Source organism: Ambystoma mexicanum, chromosome 3q (assembly GCF_040938575.1).
Source record: "Ambystoma mexicanum isolate Mex_15411 chromosome 3q, UKY_AmexF1_1, whole genome shotgun sequence".
Taxonomy (NCBI): domain Eukaryota; kingdom Metazoa; phylum Chordata; class Amphibia; order Caudata; family Ambystomatidae; genus Ambystoma; species Ambystoma mexicanum.
In genome coordinates this window covers 345,623,988-345,640,273 of record NC_090926.1, presented here as the reverse complement: position 1 = coordinate 345,640,273, position 16,286 = coordinate 345,623,988, and the positions used below count along the sequence as shown (strand labels likewise).

The following is a 16,286-nucleotide window of genomic DNA, read 5'->3' as shown; positions in this document are numbered from 1 at the left end:
GTCAAGGATGGAAAGGACGCCATGTGTGAAACCCTCCAGACAGGTCTCCGCTCCACTGACAGGATCAGCAGAGCAATGGCGGCTAGTACAGTTATGCGCAAGTTTGCCTGTTTGAGGAAGTCTGGATTTGCTCCAGATATACATTCCAGACTGCCTAACCTGCTGTTTGGCACACGTTTGTTGGTAGCCAGGCTGATGAGAAACTTCAAAGGCAGCCACCAAATCCCTTGGTGCTGCGATTATACAACCTCCAAATCGCCCCACAGGTATGCCCTGCAGAGGTAAGTCCTTTTGCCACTTCAACATTTGGAAGAGGCAGAAGACAGTCTGTTGAAAGAGGCCAAATTTGCCTGTGGAGGACAGGGGAGAGGTACTAAGACCACCTCAGCAGCAGCTACTTTGCCTTCAGCCACTGCGTCAGCCGCCCCAAAACCTCTGAGGAATTGGTCTGTCCCCCACTGCAGTCTTGTGACCTGTCACAGCATTGGACAGAATGGCAGGCTATTACTTGATGCACTGGCATTGGAAACAGTTTCCCTAGGATTACTGCAATCCCCTTCTAAATAAGCCTGTCCACCAGGGAACAGCTCTTTCAACCTTCCTGATCTGCTCCTTATTCAGGAAATATTAACCCTGCTAGAGGTGCTATAGAACCAGTACCTGTAGCAGAGTGGAACAAGGGTTGGTACTCCCTGTACTTTCTAATTCCAAAAAAGGATGGAGGCTTGAGACCCATCTTGGACTTAAGAGACTTCAAGTTTCTCAGGAAGGACAAGTTTAAGATGGTTACTCTTTCTCAGATCCTTCAGACCCTCCCAGGACTGGATGGTATCATTGGACCTGCAGGATGCTTTCATGTGCCAATTCATCACAAGCACAGAAGGTACCCGAGGTTCGCTGTTGGTGGTTCTCGTAATCAGTTTCGAGTTCTGGCATTTGGGCTGACCTCCGCCCGTGGGGTTTCAGGCGGTGTTGGCAGCAAGTTTCAGGAGAGGGTATACACATTCAACCCTAACTGGACAATTGGCTGATGGGGCCAGGTCCCTCGAGCTGCCACTACCTTCATACTGTCCTCCTTGAAGTTCAGAGAGGGAAGTCTCACATGATACCATCCTAAAGGCTCCAATTCATTGGAGCAGTGTTGGATGCAACCCTGGGAAAAGCCTTGCCATTAGAGGCGAGGGCTCAAGACATTCTGCAGATCGGCACCACATTAGAGTGCCCAAAATTTCCCAGCCTTCAACTTTCTAAGGTTGCTTGGCCTCATAGGCATCCTGCATTTTCTTGTGCCAGAAGCTTGCCTGAGAATGAGATCTCTCCAATGGGCTCTCAGGACTCGGTGGTCCCAATTCTCAGGAAGGATGTCGGACCTCCTACAGATTCCGAGCAGTGTCTCACAGGGCCTTCGGTGGTGGGCCTGCCAGGAGAACATTCTGAAAGGATCAACTTTTTGGCAACCATGGCTGGAGATGACCGTAGTGACGGATGCCTCACTCGCGGGTGGGGAGCCCATGCCAACGATCTGACAATCGGCGGTCGTTGGTTTCCATCAGAGTACAAACTACACATTAATCTTTTGGAGCGGTGGGCAATCAGATTAGCGCTGAAGGGCTTTCTGCCCTCTGTACGGGGAAAGAATGTTCTGATAATGACGGGACAACTCAGTGGCCATGTACTACATCAACAAGAGGTGGTGTAGGGTCACTACCACTTTGCAGAGAGGCAATGCAGCTTTGGTACTGGGCATTTCGAGAAGGTATCTCCTTATCAGCATTTCACTTTGCCGGAGAGGAGAATGCGGTGGACGCTCTGAGCAGGCAGAACACAGTATCCCACGAGTGGGAACTAGCTCAGGAAGTCCTTCATGAGAGCTTTGCCATTTGGGGAACCCCTCAAGTGGATCCGGTTGACACTGGTCGCAAACAGAAGTGCAAGCTGTCCCGCTCCAAGGGATTTCCACCAAGAGGAGCTCTAGGAGACTTGTTCATGGTGGACTGTGAATTTCCACTCCTGTGCCTTTCCTCCAGTCCCCGTCATTCCTCAAGTCATCGGGAGGTTCGGTAAATCCATGATCCTAATTGCGCCAGGTTGGGCCAGATTGGGTCATGGTACCCAGACCTTCTGGACATGCCCATCTGCCCTCCAATACTTCCACAAAGAGGACCTTCTCTCACAAGGGGAGGTTTGGGTTCTCATCCACAGATCAAGACACTCAGCCTTCACACATGGTTTCTTAGAGGCTGAGATACAAGGATGGGGACCTCCTGGATGAAGTAATGGAGATTTTGCTTTCGGCCAGAAGGCCAGCAACCAAGTCTCTGTACTGCTGCTGTTGGAACAAATTCTGCAGCTGGTGTACAGATGAATGTTGATCCATTTACATGTAATAGACCTGTGGTATCTTTTTTATTACACCTAGCTTATCTGGGGCTCCAGACGCTTTCTATATTTAAGTGTACTTTGGAGGAGATCTTCAAAATTCCTCTAATAAAATTACTAAAAGGATTGACAAATTTTCCCTCTGATCCCTTTTCAAGTCCCGGTTTGGTATCTGAACTTGGTGTTCAAATTCATGTGTGCTACTTTCGGGCCTATACATTCCTGTCCTTTGAGGCTAACCTTAAAAACCATCTTGGTGGCCATTACATCTGCCCGAAGGGTGAGTGAACCTCAGGATTTATCCTGCAACCCTTCAAACACAATTATTTTTTAAGGACAGGTGAAACCAACCTTTTTACCCAAAATTGTATTTGAATTCTAACTGTCTGACAATAACATTACCATCTTTTTACCCTCCTCCGCACCCTTGGAAGGAAGAGTGGCTACACAGGCTTGATCCTAAACATGCGCTAATCTAATTCACTAGAATGGCAAAAATTAAGACAAGATGACCAACTTTTTGTTGGCTTCGGGCCACAAGTTTGGTATGGCTATCACTAAACAGACCTTATCCAGATGGATAATACTGGCAAAATCTGAAGGCTACAGACTGGCGGTTAAAGATCCTCCTGAAGTCCTTTGGCCTCATTCGTCCAGGGGCATGGGGACTTCCTCTGCATTAGAGGGGAGTACCAGTAAAATGTGTGGCTGCCACATGCTCATCCGTACATACTTTCACCAAACATTAGTTCAGACTCTTCTTCAGGCCAGGAAAGCTTATTTGGTAAGGCAGTGTTGCAGACTGTACACACAGATCCATGAGAACTACTAAACTGTCATGAGAATCTGACTCCTCCTCCAGAAATACTAAACTGCTTTGGGAGTCTATCATAAGATAAGGAATACGTTGGAGGACACAATCCATTCAAAGAACAAGACTAGATATTCCTCCCACGTATTCCCAATTGACCCCTCGCAAACCACCCTGCCGTAGAATTTCCTTTGCTATTGCAGTCTGCACTTTCAGGAGTGTTTGGTATGGAATCGATCCTACATTTGTGAAAACAGAACTGAAGCCAACGGACGCTGTGCATGCTATATATCCCTGCTGACATTGAGTCGACTGGCATCGGCGCGCAGCGCCCCCTACTGAAGCAGCTAAGCTGGATATTGGGAATATCATAATATAAGGAATACATGGGAGGAACATCCATTCGAAAGAACCTTACCAGGGGTAAGTAACTTGTTAATCTGTTGCACAACCACTTCCTGGATTTGATTGTGTTACAAAGGCTTATAGGAGCACCTTTTGAACCTATGCACAAAGCCCAGTGAGGGACCACTTATAAGATGGCCTTTCATCTATTGGCGAGATGCAAACTCCTGGTACCGTTCGTGTCCATACATACACAAAGTAGCGCTTCAAGCACACCCACACTTCTCATAAACTACATATACATTTCCTGGCCATCACTGAAACCTGGCTCCATGATGCTGCAGGCCCCTCCCTTTCTATTGCCTTTCCCCCCAGGCTTCGCCATACTTCTCAATACCTGTGTCTTCAAAAAAGTAGGTGGAATGGCACTTATCTTCAAAGACACACCACCCCTCACAAACTGCCAATCTGTTAAGCTTGCCTTGTCTGCCACCAGCAGCATCAACATTCATCTGGTCTTCCGCCCACCAGGCCCCACCACCTTCGAGAATGACCTCTCCCACCTCCTCCTGCACAACCTTATACCCCATAACAAATCACTCGCCCTATACAAATTCAACCTAGGTTATGGGAGCCCATCTGAGGCCACATCCCTCTCCTCCACCATGGACTCCCTAAACTTCTCCCAGATGATCCTCCACCCTGCACACCACCTCAGCTGCACCCTGGACTGGCTGCTCGAACATAGCTACTATCCCCATATCGCCAACACCCCATGTGCCTGGTCAGGCCACCACTTCATCCTCTTCTCCTTCCCCACCAGCCAACCTGCCCCGCTCACACTCCCTCATCCACTTAATCCCACTGCACCCAGCACCTTGCCAGCGACCACATCCTACCCCTCCTCAACCCCCCATTGCTGACAATGACCCCGACAAACTTGTCGTCTAACGCCATCGCCGCCACGGTTGTGGATACCCTTGCACCCTTAAAGAAACGCTCCCCCAAGCCTCCTACCAACACCTGGTACATCCTTGAGCTCCGCATGGTCTACTCCAAAAGCGGGCCAGCAACCGTGCCTGGCTCCCATGCCCCTCTATTGAGAACAAAACCAGTTTTGCCTCAATGATAAAGCCTATGAGAATGCCATCCACCTTGCCAAAGTATCCGTCAACTGCTCCAGAATTGCTAACGCCAAATCTGCTCTAATGAACTCTTCTGAATCCTCAGAGCTTGAGTCCCCTGCCCCTCCACTTTCCCCAATGATGTTGCCTGGTGCAGTAGCGTGCATAAAGTCCTCAAGGACAATCTCTCCTTCAAACCACAATCCAGCACAAATGATCCTCCCTCAATGCCCCACCTCAGCCCTTCTCCCTGCCACCTATACTCCTGAGCAGCACCCTCTCCTAAAGTTCAGCCAACCAAGAGATTGCATCGCTCCAACAGCCGCAAGTCCTCTGTATGTAAAGCCGACATCTTCCCAGAACCCCTCATCAAAGAATGTATCAAGCCCCTGATCCACTCATCACTGCCATCAATGCATCATTCGACTCCTGCTCCATCCCATCTTCCATCAGACTGGATCACCCCCACACACCCCTGAAAACTTCTGCAAACTACAGGCCTCTCACCTCTGTTCCTTTCCGCTATAAAATCCTACTGCACCATCTATATCCAGGTCTGAGATCACCTAGAAAAACACCACCGCCCAAGACGATCAGGCTTTTGCCCTGGCCCGCAGTCCACCCTCCTGGAAATAAAAAAAAATCAACTAGATGATGCCCTTGACTCTGGCAAACCGCTCTCCTGCTACTAGACTGATCTGTGGGCTTTGACCGGGTGGACCATGCCATACTCTGCACCATCTCTCCACAGCTGCCCTAGTCTACCCAAAGCCTGCCAATGGGTCTTTTTGTCTGACCGTACCTGTCTTTGCCAGCACCACTCCTCCACTCCCACCGCCATCAGCTATGGGTTCCCCAACGCTCATGCATCTCCTCCACACTCTACAACGTCTTTACGGAGCACCTCACGGAGCGCAACAAAGTCTAATTAAAAAAATCCAAAATGGCTGCACTGCACACGCAACGTCGGGTCCTTTTTTCTAACTCGCATGCATCATAGATCCTTCGTTCTGCGCAACGCCTGCTCTGATACGAAATCTAAAACTCAGTATTTTATCTAAAGTTAATTCACTGTTAAAAACACATCGATTCTGTTCTGTACGCCCTGTTAGTAAATGCTTATCAAAAATAACACACGCAACCAAAATTGAAGATTTACTCTTTGTTCCCTTTAATGTACACTTTCTTTCTCAATCTATTAGCGAATCCCTTAAGTCTTTTATACGCAATATACACTGTTCCAAGTTTATTAAACACAATTCAGATGATGGCAGTTTTTTTCTTTAAAAAAAGAAAAAACATTGTAATCTTCAAAATTTAACTGTAGATCACTTAGCTTAGTCTGTATTCTGTGGATTCTACTGATCAGCTACTCAGCAACCTGGTGCTCAGTTTTTCTTCTGCTGCCGACTTCTTTCTTGACTTCCATACTAGGATTGGATTAGAACTTAACAATACAAATGATCTACACTAACTTTAAACTTTTATTTTACTGGAGCTAACTATTCTTTGACCAACTCAGAGGATAACTTTAATGAAAGGCAGTTTAGAATTACCCTGAAGGTTCCAGGTGACAACACAATGCCTGAACCAATCACTGTTGAAATGTAGTTCCACCATCTTTGCCTGGGAGAGCTTAGCCTTGCTGAATGATGAACAGTTGAAGACAACCAACCTTAACCCCTAAACTGCTACACTAAACCTAGTACTTGGACACACCTCCCCTTCTAATTCTCCAGAAAGAATGCCTGAAACTCCCACATTTCCTAGAACCCTTGAAAATGTGAAGAGCATATTGTGGAAAATTGAGTCCATAGAGATAGGAGAGAGAGAGAGCACCATAGAGTAGGTAGGAGAGGGTGCTAGGGAGAGGGAGGTACTAGAGAAGGGCAGTGAGAGGCAAGCAAGACAAAGAGGGAGCAAAGAGCAGGGGGCACCAGAGAAATGTACCACAAATGTAAAACGGCCCAGAAGGGTCTCACCAAGAGACTCGGCTGCAGCATCACCCGCTCAAGCCTCGATGGGAAGTAGTGCTGTTCGGTGGGTTTGCCTACTAGCAATAGCACTCATCTAGCTAACCTTTCTACCACTATCTAAGCGTCTTTTGTTTTGTCGTCTACTTCTCTCTCCCACCTTCTTGCACCCTGCCCACTGTCTTTCCCTCCTGTTTTTCTACCACCCCCTTCCTCCCTTACCCCTACCTACTCTATGGTAATCTCTCTCCTATATTTTCTAACTGCTTCTCTATTGACTTTCCTGCTCTCCTCACTAAATCTGGAGGAAAGAAGTTTAACAAAGACATCCTGGTCTCAAACCCAATCCTCCCTATCGCTGACACCTATACCAATGCCTCCTCCAGGCAAACCTTCACCGACATCCTCTTTGCTGTTCCCTCGCCAAACTTATGGACTCTTCATATGGTCTGTGCTTTCCTTTTTCTTCTCCAATCAATGGTGGCACCCAGTGGGGAGGCCCTCCTGGCTTCCTTCCACTCTAAGGCCATCATTAATGTTAACTTGAATGGTACCGTCTTAGTCCAAGGCCCTCGGGCCAGTGTTCTCTTTTGATACTCTTCCCGTGCCTCATCAATTTCCTTTCTTCTCCTGCTGTCCTCCCTCTCCCCTCCACAGCTTCCTTGCCTTCCCCTGGTCGTCTCCTTGGCTATCTTGCCCTCATCCTTACTCTTCTGCCCCCTTCAAGCAGCTTCTCCACCTCCGCAGGGTGTACCTCTAATTTATACCCCTCCCGGAAGTCTTTCAAGGATGGCGACCTTCTCCATATTGCCACTCAACTCTCGCTCTGCCATCAAACACTCCTCTGACATTGCTGTCTCCTGGAGGAACTTGATCTCGATGTCCTCGGTCTCACAGTGACTTGGTTCACGGCCACCTGTCATGAGCTTTGACACTCCTCCTTGATGGCTAGAAGATCCTCTCCACGCCCAGGTCCAACCGTTCTGGAGGGTGGTGTAGCCCTGATTTTCCCAGAGTGGATTGCTGCTGCCTGTCATTCCCACGCAGGCCTACTCTTTTGAATGCCTTGTCTGTAGGCTCTCTCCTGGCTATTCCTTTACTGTGGCTACCATCTATCAGCTACCTGGCCAGACTTCTTCCTTCCTCGGAGTGGGCAGACCTCCTCTCTTCCCTCCTGGTCCAAACCACCCAACTCTTTCTTGGAGACTTCAATATCCACCTGGATACTTTTTGTGACCTTAGCAACTCTCTCTATTCTCCCCTCTAGCCTGACTCATTCTGCAGGGCACAATCTGGATGTTCCGATCTCTTCAGACCTTGCCCTCTGACCACTCCTCTCTTGAAGTGATCACTTTCTCCTTTCTTCCCTACTCACCCTCTCTACCCCCAAGGCCAATCCAACTCCAGCACTGCCACTTACATTCTCGGTTACCCGACCCATGGAACGTGTCAGTTGAGGCTTTCGCTGTCACTATCTCCCCCCTCCCCGCTCCTCCCCGTTGGCTGACTCACACCCTGACACAGCCCTTTCCATGCTCCACTCTACGATATCTGATACTCTTGCTGTTCTTGCCCCTGTCATGCGAATCCGCTTGAAGCCCAAAGCCAAGTGCAACTCTCGGTGCGACTCCGACCTCATCACCCTTAAACGCTGGTGCAGGGTGGCTGAGGAAATGGCATGCTTCCAGTACATCCTCTGACAAACTGGCCTGTCGCCTGCTCCAAAGGCAATACCGGCTCTGTCCGCACCAAGAAAAGAGCCCACATCAAGCCCGTGTCTCTGGCATCTAACAACTTGGCCGAACTCTTTAAAATCTGCAAGGAGCTGGTCAATCCTGATGCAGTATCTACCTCCTATCTGATCCGAGGCCCTTTGCAATGCCCTGGCTTCTCATTTCATATCTAAAACCCTGGACATCCTGTCCTCTCCTCCTGTCTACTCCCTGTTCTTCCTCTGGCCCTTCTTCAGCCACCTCTTCATGTTTCTCTGCCTTTACCCTGTTCTCCCCTGATGAGATTTCTAGACAAGTCCGATCTATGATAGTCAGGAACAGGTTCAGAGGAACCTGTTCCTCCAAAACCTTCAAGGACAACATTGAAACCCTGGCTCCTGCTCTGGCTGATTTCTGCAACCATTTGTTCGCCATTGGACTCTTCCCCTACCCCCCTGAAGCACTCCCTTGTGTGCCCACTTGTTGCTGACCCCCTCCTGCCCGGCTAACTATCGTCCCAGCTCCATCACTCCTTTCCTGGACGAACTCCTGGAAAAGCCGGACATCTCCAAGCTTAATCTTCACTCTGAATCTGTTGGCTGTCTCCATGACCATCAGTCTGGTTTAGGAGCTGCCAGAAGCACGGAAACTGCTCTCCTGAATACCCGTGAAGACCTGCTCTCCACTTGATTCCAGCACACCCTGTGTCCCCATCTTACTTGATCTCTCTTCTGCCTTCGACACGGTCAACCATGCCATCCTGCTCAAGTGTCTGTGATAACCTTGTATCACCGATCAGGCCACGGCCTGGCTGACCACCTTCCTCTGCGATCGACTCTCCCAGGTGCAACTTGGGTCCCCCCCCCCATCTCTCTACCTGTGATGTTCCCCAGAGGTACTCTTCCCCACCTTTCAGTGCTACATGGATGACTCTGCTCATTTTCAGGCTCCCCTCAACCACCTCTTCTCCTTTTCTCATCTGACTGTCCACCACCCAGGAGTGGTGTGACACCAAATATCTCTGCCTCAATGCCAGCAAGACAGACACTCCTGCTCCCTCCGGCTGGCCGCTCTTGGCCCTCTTCCTGCTCCCACCTGTGAGGCCAAAAACCTTGGTTATCTGACTCCACACTTTCCTTCTCTCCTCACATCTGTCTCTTAAGATGTCATTCTACCAGCTGCACCTCCTCAGAGGTATTCTTCCTGTCCTCTCCTTAACCAGAAGCTCACTGTCTCCAGAGCTCTGGTTCTCTAGGCTGAACTATTGCAGCAGCCTCTTTCTAAATCTGCCTGCCTCTACTCTCTGCCCTCCAACTCATCCAAAACAGGACTGTGACACTTGTCCTTGGCCTCAAGCCCCGGGACAGCATCTCTTCAGGACTGACCTCTCTGCACTGCCTCCCAGTGGTGGCGAGGATTAAGCTCAAAACCCTCTGCATTGTCCATAAGGCCTTCTGGGGCCTGGGACCGCAATACCTTCAACTCTCTCGTCCCAAATATCTTCCTTCTCGAGCTCTTCGCTCATCTGCCTCCAACTCCCTCGGCGTTAGTCGCTTCTCCAAGCAGCGAGTTGGTGGTAGATCTTTCCTCTGCTGGGGCCTCCCTCTGGAACAGCCTCCCTGCCACGAAACTTGAGGAGCACCATCTCCGGTTCCGGAAGCACCTCAAGACCTTCCTCTTTGGTTCTTTCTCTCCCCCTCGGTGATCTCCTGGCCGAATCAAACTGCACTGGTTTGCCTGGCTACCCTCTAATCTCGGGCCCAGGTGCCCCGCACCCCAGCCAGTTGCACACCTGCACTGTCCCCTGGCAACTCCCGCACTGACTGTTTCTGTATCCCTACAGCCCCTACTAGCACTTGACACCTGATGTCTGCACTTACTCTTGCACTTGCCAACAGCTGGCTGCACCACTTATCCTATTCTATTATGTATTCACTGTTCATCCCATGTTCTGCACTGCCCCTTGCACTTTTCCCCCTTCTCCCCTCCACCACATTTGCACGATCTCAATGTCACCTGGCCTTGTAGGATTGCGTTCTGTCTTTCCTCTGTTTCTCCTCCCTTGCCGCATCGCGCCTTGAAACACCTGTGTATAGGTGCATTATAAATGCCATATCATATCCTATATCTCTCTGCACCCTAGGGATTCTGGTGACATGTAGGGAAAATGGCACATTTGAGACAACACACACGTGGTGGTACCACAAGAGATGCTAGCACCACACAATTCACAAATGTGCCACACCCAAATGCAGTGGATTCCCCCAGCTGCTAAACACCCTTCACGAGTAGGCCTGCAAAGAGAGGCTATCAACTCCAAGCGTCATAGCTGCCAGACATTACTCAAGCACCAAAGAATCAAAGCAAGGAGAAAAATAGGCTAGACAGGACATTCACTCCATGCACTCGCCACTCTAAAACATTGAGTTTATATCTACTCAACAATGCTCCCTTGAGAGGCTGCGGCCTGATCTTGTATACAGACAACTCAACGAAGATTTTTACCCAGCACACCATTTGGCAAACTTTAATCAATGTATGATTAAGCCACATGAACGCATGTTCTCTTGCAAAGAAAAGCATACTCCCTACAGTGCACAATCTAAAATCTATTCTGTACTTAAACATTCATTTAAGTAGCAAATTAATACGCTTTTGACGTAAATGTCTGTTGCAATTTGAAACCTTCAACCTGCAAAGTCTGCACAATGGCCTTACTGTCAATTGCAACTGGCATGCAATCTGGGATGGAATTATCTCAAGCTATACTCTTAGCAGTCACTCAAGAATTTGAAGTGTAAACATTTTTAAAGTGGTCTTGGATGAACAAACTGCTTAGGAATTTTATTCTTCACAGAAAGGGCCAAACATTTGGAACACTTTTATACTATTATGCACCAGTAGCCAATTTGCCCACACCTTGAGTAACCCATTATGTAGATGCATCTAACTATAGCCTTTACTACCAGCTCTGTGCACACGTTTGGTCCTCTGTCCAAATATTAAGTAACAAATGCTGCTTTATGACAACAGCCTTTATGTAATCACCTAAACCGTTCACACATTCCATGGTGCAAATTGCAACTCCACCAAAGGTAGAGGTTTGTCCTGCATATTTGTGTTGGTTATAGCGCTTTTGAGAAAGCGCTGCATTAAATAGATTTACTGTACAAAACTAAACAATAAAATGGTAAGGTAAACATGCTGCAAAACGATCAAGGGGGGGGAAGCATTAAAGGTCAGTGGAAAGGTGGGGTTTGTGACGTCTGGAGGCTGGCAAGGAATGGGGAGCACCTCACCGCGAGAAACAAACTATTCCACAATGGAGGAGCAAGCAGGGCAAGAATGGGGAGAAGTGTGATTGGACGCAGGAGCAGGGTTTGAGTGCAGAGATGAAATTGTGGCTTGGGAGCAACGTAGACATTTAAGGCTGATGGAAGACCAGGAGATCATGAGTACTCAATTTTCTATGCACCATTTAAATGGTGCATATTAAATGGAAATGGGAGTAAAACTGGAACCCAGAGATTGAGGGTGTAGGGGAGGGGGTGAGAACAGTGAAATGAAGGCGTACAGCAATTTCTAGGACCGCTCTACGAGGGTTGTGAGAAGCAGAGAGCCAGAATATGAGCAGTGCGCAGTAATCAAGACAGTGGTGGCTTAAGGAGAAAAGCTTGGTAAATTAACAATTTTATTTATTTTGTGCTTGTACACAAGTGTTTCAGAGCACAACCAGGCAAAAAGGGACGGAACAAGGGAGAAACTGAAAAACAGTGATCTTGCTAGGCTCAGTGACATTTAAGAAAGTGCATGGCAAAGGAAAACGGGTGAAAAGTGCATGAGGGGGAGAAGTGGCAAGTGCGAGGCAGAGGAGAGAAAACCTAAAATATTAAATGGAATAAAAAATAAGGGCGATAAACCATGGTAGTGCAGCCAGCAAGTGGCAGGTGAAAGTCAGATATATTGGATAAGTGCAGAAGGAAAGTGGGAGGGGGACTGTATGGGTACAGATACAGAACCCTAGTGCAGATGGTGGCGTGGGGGCAGTGCCGAGTGAGCAGGTACCTGGGCGTGCATGAACAGAGGGTGCCAGGTGCATGATGCCAAGAGAAGAAACAGATCAACAGAGGAGAAGGGGGGGGCAAAGGCAAAGAGGAATGTCTTGAGATGCTTCCGGAACCGAAGCCTTAAAAGGGAGGACGGGGACTGGCTTTGCAGATTGTGATGATAGAAGCAACTGTTAAAAGTCCTGTTTAGAAATGTGGAACTAGAAGGTATTCAACGTAGCGTTGAATTATATGCATATGTGCACAATAGCAGACTAGATGGGGGGGGGGGGAGGAGAAAGGAGAGCAGAGGGATAGTTGAGGGTGGGGTACATCAGTATACGCAGTGGTAATGTGGAGAAAGTGGCTGTTCATCCAGGGTTGGCTGGCAAGTAGACATTTGGACAGTGTTTTTTGCTTGATTTTGAAAATATCTGAAATCAGCCTCGAACTTAATTGAAACGTTGGCTTGAGCAATCATGGGTATTAATGATTGGAGCTGTTGTGTACTCTGTAGTGAGCAAAAGGTTCTGAAGACAGACTTGGTCTTTAGGGATTTTCTAAAATGTGAAATCTGAGGAAAGTAGTACTAATCAATCAAACTTTTCTGAAAGTAATTTGTTCTCCATATTCAGCTAGCTGGTTTCTCCCATATTCTCCCATATTTAGTTTAATTAAAACATCCACTCATGAAGGTTTCTTTTCTCATTTAAGGCAACAAGTATAAATGGGTGCCCCTTCAGATTGATGTAAAAGCTGAGGTGTCGCGGGATAAAACTGCAGCAAGGAATAATCGCCAGAATGAGCAGAACAGACATCCAATCATACGCAACGAACCCAAAGGAGAAGAATCCCATCGAGAAATGCGGGAGAGGAGGAATGAATGGCATGGTAATGCTTACAGGTGCAGGGGGATGAAGGATGTGTGAACTCCAACAGAGTTGGGTGTGCTGCTTTAGGCTGTAAATGTTGACCTTCAATCTGTTTGAAGCAGCCTATTAAGGGCATGCATGGCTTCCACCCTGTGAGCGCTACATGTAAAATTGCTAAAAAAAGTTTTTTTATCATACATTAGTGGGTTGGTGGTGATTGTAGTGGGAGTACATTGTGCTTGTTCTCATCCTGTACATAGTTTATAATGTGTAGTGTTGAGATGCAACTCCTAATCTGAAAGGGAGTCCCCTGATATTGTTCCCCTTTGCTTCTAAGAGTTGCCTTTCCCCCACACAGGTGGACTCCAGTAATTTGTCCCCTACATGCCTCCATGGTAGTCTTACACTCAGATTAAGGGTCCACCAAATGTACCCTGTTGTAATGTTTCCAGAGTGGCTTGCTCAACACACTGTAACTCATTGACTGAAATATATCTCATTGGCTTGTGGCAATCCTGTGTTCGAGCACTGCTTGCTGCTGCAGCCATGAGGGGAAGGAAGCCTTGTTCGTTCTTCACTTCATGATTTGAATAGCAACCTGGTTTTTAGTGATGGATGTTTTTAACCTGGTAAGCTTGGAAACCAATGTACATCATATGTGGACATGGCTTGACTTTGGGTTTGGAAGCAGAGCAGTAATGAGATGCTTCCCAGGGATTGAATAATGGAATTCACATCCTGACATTTCTTGGGAAGGTTTGAATGTGGTGACCACTTCTGATTGGGTTGGTGGTAAGATGGATTTATGGAATCTGCCCTGGTGGTAGTTTTTAGGCCACCTTAGCTATGACCGGGGAGCTCTGCAAGGTTAGCCAAAACCCAATCAAGGTATGTGAATGTGCAGTCAAGGCTGGGTCTCAGGAGAGTGAGTGTGGGGTCAGGGGCCCTTGAGTCATCACATTGTCACACAATTCAGCTTAGACAGTCATATAAAGTTTTTTACGCCTTCAGAACACAATGAAAAATTATCGGGTACTAATGTCACACTTCTATAATACTGCTTCGAATCACTTGTGTGTGTCGTCTGACATCTAGTGGTAATCGTGGAGTATTTGGTCTTGGATAGCAAAGGGTCTTCCACCTGGGCGTGACTAACACTATCGCAACATGACTTGTGTACCGAAAAACATTCACGTGTTGAGGCCTCACCAGACAAAACATTTTTCCGCCTATCTAGTTGGTCGCTCATGCTGAGCTCGTAGTTGTATTGCTTTTGTATTTTAAGCGGTTCAGGCTTACTTTCCTCGACTGCTTCTGCTAACGACTTGGCGACTGCTTTATTTGCGGTCTTGGCCCTTGTGCCTGGCCTCAAAGTAGCGAGTGGGGGGCCCTGTTATTACTGACTCATCTGAGAAGGCTGATTCTTGGATCCTCTTCTTTCCTCCTGTCTGGCTGCTGTTTCACTCCGGTATGGAGCAAACACCCTTTAAATTCTGCCTGCCTTGCAACTGGAAGTTTCCATGTAAAGGCACCCAGTGCAAACTGTGCCTCCCTCGTGACCATGGCGTTACAAGGCCGTATGCTTTTTCGGTCCAAAACTTTTAACACAAGTGCACAAAGCTGTCGGCACCATCGCCTCGGACAAGGAGTCAGTCGGCAGCCACGGCTCTAATTCGGAAGCCGTAGATTTAACAGAACCTACACGTTCCCGCTTGTCCGTCCCCAACAAGCATGCCACCGGCAGTGCGATGGGGAAATATCACCCCAGCGACAAGGGCACACACGATAACCTAAGCACATAACCCCTAAGACGTCATCGGTGGCTCTACCGAAAGCCTTCAATGCCTGCAGACCTGTCACGTTTCGATGGGGCCTTCTGAACCTCGTGGTTGGAAACCTCTGCATCTGCCATCGCAGCCTTTGCAAATTCTTCAGCAGGCGATTCCATTAAATTATCAACCTCCGATGTAGTATGAGTCATTTATAACATACCTGTAAACAATTGTTGTGACTAGGGAGGAAAGACAAAAGTAGGACAAAAAGCCATTACTAGGCCTGGTCATTCAGATCATGCAAGGGAGAACACAAAGTGCAGGGCGTGGGGGGGCGGGAGAAGGGGTCAAGTGCCAGGGAAAGGGGAGGTGCAATCAGGGCAGCACGACTCGGGGTAAGTGCAAGGAGGCAGGGGACTGTAGGGGTTAGTTACAGCCCCTAAGTGCGCGGAAGGCCCAGAGGCAGTGCAGGGACAATTGGTCAACACTGAGCGTTGCCAGGCCACCAGTCAGTGCAGCAGATGGGTAGGTCAACGGGGGAGAGGGAGAGAAAGCAGAGGTGAAAAGGAAGGTCTTGAGCTGCTTCCAGAACTTCAGGTGGTCTGGCTCAAGATTGAGGGGCATGGAGGCCATTCGAGGGAGGGCCATTCCATTCCCCGCACCCCCTAGGGGTGGCTGGGCGAAGGGCTCAAAGGACAGGGTTTTGGGAGAGTTGAATGTACTGCAGGCCCTGGCGCCAGAAAGCATTGTGGACTATGCAAAGGGTCTTGCATTTGATCCTCGCAACCACCAGGCGCCAGTGGAGAGATTCCAGGACTGGAGAGTCACTGTGCTTGAGGCAAAGGACATGTCTCGCAGCAGTGTTCTGGATTGGTGCAGGGGATGGGGGGGGGAAGAGTAGAGGAAGGCAGATTAAGAAATGGGCTGTTGCAATAGTCCAGCCTAGAGAGCACCAGGGCTCTGGAGACAGTGAGTTTCTGGGGGAAAATGAGAAAAGGAATACCTCAGAGGAGGTGCAGCTGCTAGTGGACTTTCTTGGCAAGGTCTGTGATGCGAGAGAGTAGAGGCGAAGATGACACCAAGGTCTCTTCCCTCGCAGGAAGGCGAAGGAAGAGTGCCCAAGGAGTGCGGCCAGAGTGAGGTAATCGGGAGCAGGGGTCCCAATGAGAAGGATATCCGTCTTACTGGCATTAAGGCAGAGCTCGGACGTACACCAATTTTGAATCGTGCATAGAATTTCAGAAATGAGCGA

General features: G+C 48.5%; 1 protein-coding gene across 4 annotated transcripts in view; it reads left to right on the top strand.

The window, feature by feature from the left end:
* LARP1 (La ribonucleoprotein 1, translational regulator) overlaps nucleotides 1-16,286 on the top strand; it is a 1,174,773-nt gene that overhangs the window by 250,457 nt on the left and 908,030 nt on the right. For 3 of the 4 annotated variants that reach the window (XM_069653972.1, XM_069653971.1, XM_069653973.1), the window contains one exon: nucleotides 13,105-13,281. The exons of the other annotated variant lie outside the window; for it this stretch is intronic. In XM_069653972.1, coding sequence (XP_069510073.1) covers nucleotides 13,105-13,281 — 177 coding nt within the window. The remainder of the gene's footprint in view (nucleotides 1-13,104; nucleotides 13,282-16,286) is intronic. 4 annotated transcript variants of the gene reach the window in all.